A 7,549-nucleotide genomic window follows, 5' to 3' on the forward strand; every position below is an offset into this window, starting at 1 on the left:
CACTGAGTTGTGTAGAGCCTCACTTTTGCTGAGGCTGGCTTTGAACTCGCGATCCTTCTGCCTCAGCCTCCCAAGCTGCTGCAATTATAAGTGTAAGCCACTGTGCTCGGCATCTTGGGTTTTTAGTCCTATTTACTTTATAAGATACTGCCCAGCTCTTTGTGGTCATGATTGGAATTTGAACATTTTAGTCCCTGTATGCTCATTATTAACCTTCTGATTTTCCAGACTGTCCCACTGGTCCAGACATCATTCCAATTGTAGCTGGTGTGGTTGCTGGAATTGTTCTCATTGGCCTTGCATTACTGCTGATTTGGAAGCTTTTAATGATAATTCATGACAGAAGGGAATTTGCTAAATTCGAAAAGGAGAAAATGAATGCCAAGTGGGACACGGTAAGTTGTAAAACATCTAAAAAGTAAAATAAATGTAACACTATTTTATTAACTGAAAGACTGATTATTAAAGTCTTCTTTAAATATTTCATTTTCCCAAAAGTTCATTATTCAGAGAGGATTTACATTTAGTGAAAAACAGAAGGTATTGTAAATATGTCCCTTTGAAACAAAACATTATAATAATATGTTTTAATTACAGAGGCCAGTATTTTTAGTTCTTTAATAGTTTTGATCCTAAGTTTGCTCTTTTGCTTTGTCTAATGAAAAACAGAATCCTCAATAATGCTGTCTGTGCAGTAAGCTATTCAGTGGAACCATTCATACACTGTCTCTTTTTGTGGTACTGGGAATTGAACCCAGGGGCACTGTATCATTGAACTATATCCCCTGCCCTTTTTGTTTTTCATTTTGAGATAGGCCATCCCTAAGTTGCTGTTGCTGGCCTCAAATTTGCAGTCTTTCTGCCTCAGCCTCCCAAGTTACTGGGATTATAGGTGTGTGCCACTGTGCCTGTCTACCACCACCCTCTTTTTTAAACAAAGAACATGAAGCAGAGAGCAGCCAGATTCAAAAGACTATCAATATCGATTCTGTTTATATGACATTCTGGAAAAGACACATTTATAGGGGCAGAGATCATAATAGTAATTGCTGGCGGTTAGAGTTGAGGGAAAGGTTGACCAGATCATTTTGGGATGATCTTGATTATAGGTGTTTATGCATTTGAAAACTCATGGAACTCTGCCTGAAAAAAGTATAATTTATATAAAGTAAATCTCGATAGACCTTGCTTCATGAGAAAATTTAAAAACTACAGATGACTGAAAATTTTTGCTTAACATTTAGTGCTTTTGGATAAAGAATCAGAGGGTGGGGTGGCTAAATGATCAGCCCTCATATATTCCTCTTTTTACACAAGAAGGTAATGACAATCTTAAGTATTTTTAAATTATAAATGAATTTTAGTCATTTGCATTTTACTACAATTTGCTTTTTTTAAAAAATATGAATTTCAGAGGGGTAGAAATAGTAAAAATTCTCTTTTGTAGTGTCATTTTCTGGTGAAGTCATTAGAAACTATTTCTTTTACTTTAGCAAGAAAATCCGATTTACAAGAGTCCTATTAATAATTTCAAGAATCCAAACTATGGACGTAAAGCTGGTCTCTAAGTTGCCGTTCGTATTTCCTTTCACTTTCTGTCTTTGCATGTGAACATTTATTTTTTATTTATTTTTTTAATTTTTATTTATTTATTTTTTTTACTGCACCGTGTGTCCTTTTTCACCATTGCTATTCTTTTTAATTCTGGCTTTTTTATATGGCTATCTTCTGGCTTTTCATTTTGTGTGTTAACATCATTTAGAAGGATTTTAAAATAAACTGTATGGTACAGAAGCAATGACTATGTCATAGTGAAAAGAAAATGTTCTTTCCAATCAGATGGACCTAGGTTCAATCCCAGCTCTTCCACTTAGTAAGTAGAAGAGCACTGAGTCACTTCACCACACAGAGATTCAATTTCTCATATTTGTAGTAAGGGATGGGTAATATCTATTAATTGGGGTGGTGGTTCTTGGCAAATGATCTTCATTATAGTCGTATGCCTTTGGTGGTTTTATCTTGAAATAACAAATTACTGTGTGTAACTTTTAGGGTTGAGTAGTGAAAATTGAATGTAAAGTCCAAATTATAAAATAGGAAGATCAAGATAAAATGGAATAATTTTTTTATGTGGTTTACATCTACAGTACCATTATTGAGTCCAGAAATATTTTGAGATTCTTTGGGTTTTGATCATAACTTGAAATTCCAATAAGAGTCATAAGATTATGTATGTGTATTTCTCTTTAGTTATTAAATAAGTCAAAATTTCTAACATTCAATACTAAGATTGAATATTTTTATAACAAATATTTTAGAAAAATCTTTTTACGTTTTTAAATAAAAACTATTGAAAAATTTACAGTTGTAATAAGACTTATCCTGTTCTCCATACCTGGGGGACTTGTTTTGGTGAGTTTATGTTTTATAGATGACATGGTTTTTTGGTTTGTTCTGTTTTTTTATCATTTTCTCTTATATCAGCAGTGGGTAGAATTCTTCTTTATACAGACTGTTCATATATGGATTTTTATGAAATGCTTCCAGCCTTATTTAATATAATTGTGTAAGCCCTAAAACTCTCTAATAAAAAAGTTAATTGAGTTTAGAACCAAATTCTCCTGATAATTCAGAATGCTTTTTTCACCAGTTGAATGTAATACAGCCTGGAAGAATTTAGTTTTTCTCACTTCCTACTTTGTTGTATAGGTAATGATGGTGTTGGTAATAATTTTAGTAATAATAGAAAATACATGATAATCCTTATGTCTCAGACACACTTTTCAATACTTACTCTATATTTATTTACTAGTGAAAACAGTAGGAACTATTTTTATGTCTGTTTCACACATGAGGAAACTGGGGCATAGAAGGGTTAGGTAACTTGACCAAGTTCACAAGTTAATGGGAGAACTGAGATCCAAACCCGGGTAGCTGGACTCCAGGTCCTAGTTCTAGTCCTCTATGTGGTACTGGTTAGCAGCCACTTATCTACGGAAAACTATGTTATCTGATTAGGAAGAGGTAGATCACTATAAAGAATTATAGCTTTGTGATGATTGTAAATCAGGGTAACTCTGTGCTATGGCAAAAGTAATAGGAAAATTATTTAGTTACATGGAATCCATTCACTATAGCTTATTTGCTCTGTTGAGAATATATATATATATATATATATTTTTTGGTACTGGGAATTGAACCCTAGGTCACATTACCAATGTTTAACTATTTTTCTGGCATGTTGGAACTTCAATAATACTAGGGATCATGACTTGTTGGATTTTGGGGATTTTTTCCTAAGCAAATTATATTTAAATTTAATTTTGTTTGCAGAAAATTATAGTCAAATTCATATGTGGGAAAATTGGTACATTTTTGTGTTAGTCTGAGACATGATACTTTTTTTTTTTTAATTTATAGTTCAAAAAAGTCATATATTGACCATTTCATGTGTTTTTTTAATCACATTGAGAAACAATTTCTACTTGTATTAGTAAGATGAAATTTTCACCCTTACTATAAATGTTTAATTTTACCTCAAAATAAATTAGCAACATATAATTTTTATTTATACCTAATGTTTTATTGTTTACTTAATTTCTTAGCTGTAATGTTCAACGTTTTAACCAAAATTAGCATTTCACATAATGTAAGAAGTGAATGTTTGATAAAAATTTCTGTATGTACTGGTGAATTCCAGGCAAATTTATAGCTAGAGAATATCCTGAGGTGTTTTCTATAAAAAAAATTAAAGTAGAAATTCATAATAGAAATTATTAAATAAGCATTGAGAAATTAAAACAAATCATAGATTGTAACACACTTTTCTGGTATGGGACAGAGGTTTACAGGTCAACTAATTTACATTATTAGCAGGCACTGTAATTATTTTAGCATGACTACCATGTTGGAGCATTAGGAAAAAACCATTAAGTTATCAACTTATAACCATTAAAGTGGGTTAAAAAATTAGTTTAGCTTCCTCTGCTGTTTTGCAGATTTAAATGTGGATTCCGTATCTCACATAGTTATGCACTGCATGCCTAATGTATTATGGAAAGGATTTTGCAGCCCCACTGCCATTCCAGAGAACAAGGAAGAGTTTTTAACTGAGTACAGATGACCTTATTTCAGAATATAGCCCTGTTCTCTAGTTATAAAATAAGCTTTGATTTTTTGCAAGGCGGGGTTGCATTCTGAATGATGGACACTAATCTGAATTACTTTAGTTCACCTCCATTTAAATTGATGCCTAATACAGATAGTGAATTTAATTTTACCTCTAACCTTGCATGTTAAATTTTTGTTTGGATGGGCTTTGAAATAGTATAATAAAAATGTTTGTACATACAGCAAAGCAAACTTTTCTCCAAAGGTAAGTTCCTCCATATAAATTATGCTTTGGATTAATTAATAATAGGTTTTTTAAAATTTTTTTTGTTCTTATAATTCTAAAATAAAAATATTAGTTATGTCTAATTTATTGTTTTTATAAAAACCTAAGTGAATGGTAATTTATCATCACGACTTAAAAAAAAAAAAAGGCAGTACTAGCCTCACATGCAGATGGACGGATGGAAATAATAAGTCTAACTTGTTTGTACTCTAAAACTTCCTAAGAAGATAGTTGCTAGAATCCTGTTCCCTGACCCCTATTCGAAATATCTCCTTTGATGTCAGTATAATAATGTATAATCTCCAGTTGGGATTGGATTAGATAGTAGAATTTGAGATTTTGTATGATTCTAGACTACAGGTCATATTTTCCTGAGGGATCTTGATTGGGAAATAACTAATTAAGTTGCATTTTAAGGAGTATTAGGTGAGGGCTAAGGTGTAAGGTCTTGTTCTAATTGGCATTTATGCTACTTGCTGAGCTGAAATCACAGTAGTTTATTTGAAGTCACAGAACCCAGCCTCTGAATGCTCTCCTTTTGTCTTGTCTCCTGTTCTATGCCACCCCACACTCATACTTAAAACTTTTGAATTATATATGTGTTTCTGTGTATATTTGCCATTGTTTCCCTGTACCTTGACTTTGCATGTATTTGTTTATTTTTCAGTAATTTATTTGTAGTTGATTTCACTATGAAAGGAGTCCTAATCACAGATAAAGTTAACTCTTTTCTAATACTATTCCCATATTACATACATAATTCTATTTTGTACTGTATCAGAGTGTGATATTTTTCTTAACTGTCATTCACAAAACTATAACCCCTGGAGGGCAGAAACTTGGTTGTATGCTATTTTTTTGCTTAAAACATCATTGTCAGTATATTTTTGGATCTTGAAAGATCTCTTATATTTATAGCTTGGAGTCTCTTGCTGGACTTGCAGTATTTTTTACTAATGTATAGTACTGTAGTAAAACGTCACCAAAATAAAAATTTCATGAAGAATGATAATTAACATTTTAAGCAAATTGGCAATGTGACTTGGAGGAGTACCCTCAGTGACACCAACATCCTTATTCAGACCTCTAAATCAATAACTTGCTTTTTTTTCGTTTTGTTTTGTTTTGTTGTTTTTTTGGTAGTGCTGGGGGTTGAACCCAGGGCTTCCTGCTTAGGAGACACTCTACCACTGAGTCACAAGCCCTCAGTCATTAACTTTTGTAGAAGGAACTCATCAAACAGTGAAGAAGCCAAGGAATACCATTTTGATAAGCACTTTCTGTGTATAATAAGGGTATAAGAGTCAGAGTTAATTCTTCTATGACGTGGGCATTAAAAACTTGTTCAAAGGAGAGAATCCACCATGATAGCAGTATAGTTTCTGGTATGGAGGACATTGTTAACTCAACCCTCCAACAGAGGAAGGACTCAGGAAAGGAATTATGCCAGATAACAGAGATATCATTAGACTTGCACAGCAGTTTCATTTTTCATCTTTAGAAGCAATTATTAATAATGCCTTCTAAAAAATTGTGATAGCTGAACAAATAAAACAGAAATTACTTTTTAAGATGACTTTAACTCTTAATCTTGTTTTATAAAATAATACTATCTAGTTTTAGCAAAGTGATAATTTTACTCACTTTTTTCTTCTCTTCTTTTTAGGGTGAAAATCCTATTTATAAGAGTGCCGTGACAACTGTGGTCAATCCAAAATACGAGGGAAAATGAGTATTACCTGTGCAAATTTCACAACACTGAATACAAAGTAGCAATTTTCATAGTCACAGTAAGGTAGCTTTAGGGCACTATTGCCATGGTTTTATTCATGTGCAGGTTTTGAAAATGTACAATATGTATAATTTTAATTTTTTTATTATTTTTAAAATAATGTTATAATCCATGCCAGGGACTGACAAAAGACTTGAGACAGGATCAGTATCCTTGTCAGCTAAGGTCACATTGTGCCTTTTTTGACCTTTTCTTCCTGGACTATTGAAATCAAGCTCTCATTGGATTAAGCGGTATTCCTGGGGTGATTGAAAGGGCATAAAGTAAGGAGCATGATTAGAATTTTTGTTAATCACGTATTAAAACTGATATTTAGCTTTATAGATATGTCAGTTTTCAGTTATACAGAATCCAAAGGAAATGTCCTGCTAGCTAGTTTAGGATTGTTTTTAAATCTTATTTTGCTGTTTGCCTGTTAGACATGACTGATGACATATCTGAAAGACAAGTATGTTGAGAGTTTCTGGTGTGAAACAGTTTTGAACAGTTGATCTCCAAAGGCCATGGGGAAAATTCAGAGTTAGGAAGGAAAAACAAATAGCTTTAAAACCTGTGTGCCATTTTAAGAGTTACTTAATCTTGGTAACTTTTATGCCTTTATAAATTCAAGCCTTCTATAAAAGTGCTGGGAAATTTTCTGCTGAAGAGGCCTTGATTTAGCACTATTTACTTAAAGGCCATGATTTACATAGTATATGCTGAATGGGGACCTTTTGGATTGAGTTTATTTTATTTTGTTATTTTTATTTTGTTTAATTCCTGGTGCTTTTTATCACCTCTTCTAATCTTTTAGTGTATTTGTTTGCAATTTGGGGGTAAAACTTTTTTTTTTTTTTTTTTAATCAATACGTTTTCTTTAAAGTTTTAGCTGTAAATTTGCCTTTTTCATGATTGTGTGATGTTGTACTGTGGTTTTCGCGACAGCAGTCACTTTGAACAAGTCTTACTTTCGGTTGGTGTCCTAACAGACCACTGTGTATTTACTTCTCACTGCTTGCATTGCTCCTCTTTGTTTCATACTAGTCACATTCTTGTTTTAAGTGCCTTTTAATTTTAACAGTTCACTTTTTACAATGCTATTTACTGAAGTTATTTATTAAATAAAAATGCCTAAAATACTTAAATTGTATGTTTTGGTGCTATATTGATCTACCTTATTAGTTTGTGTGCACAAAATTTTTCTCAATTAAAGAAGTTGAGGAAAAGCATTCCTGGTTTGTTGGTATTCCACTTGAGAAACGAAAGCAGTTCTTTTTTGGGGGAGTGGGGTGAAATATAGACTTAGATCCTTGTCTCCCTGTATTGGGAGATCTTTATGAACATCATCTTAGAGCTGTTACTAGAAACTGGAAATTCTCTAA

The 7,549-nt window shown here is 32.4% G+C and overlaps 1 protein-coding gene across 3 annotated transcripts in view; it reads left to right on the forward strand.

Moving 5' to 3' along the window:
- Positions 1–7,312, forward strand: part of Itgb1 (integrin subunit beta 1) — a 48,746-nt gene extending 41,434 nt beyond the window's left edge. For all 3 annotated transcript variants that reach the window (XM_071599899.1, XM_071599900.1, XM_027928543.2), the window contains 2 exons: positions 229–395; positions 6,063–7,312. In XM_071599899.1, the coding sequence (XP_071456000.1) occupies positions 229–395; positions 6,063–6,128 (233 nt within the window). In that variant the 3' untranslated portion in view covers positions 6,129–7,312. The remainder of the gene's footprint in view (positions 1–228; positions 396–6,062) is intronic.
- The last annotated feature ends 237 nt before the right edge of the window (positions 7,313–7,549 follow it).

The sequence above is a fragment of the Marmota flaviventris genome, chromosome 12, assembly GCF_047511675.1.
Source record: "Marmota flaviventris isolate mMarFla1 chromosome 12, mMarFla1.hap1, whole genome shotgun sequence".
NCBI classification, from domain to species: Eukaryota; Metazoa; Chordata; class Mammalia; order Rodentia; family Sciuridae; genus Marmota; species Marmota flaviventris.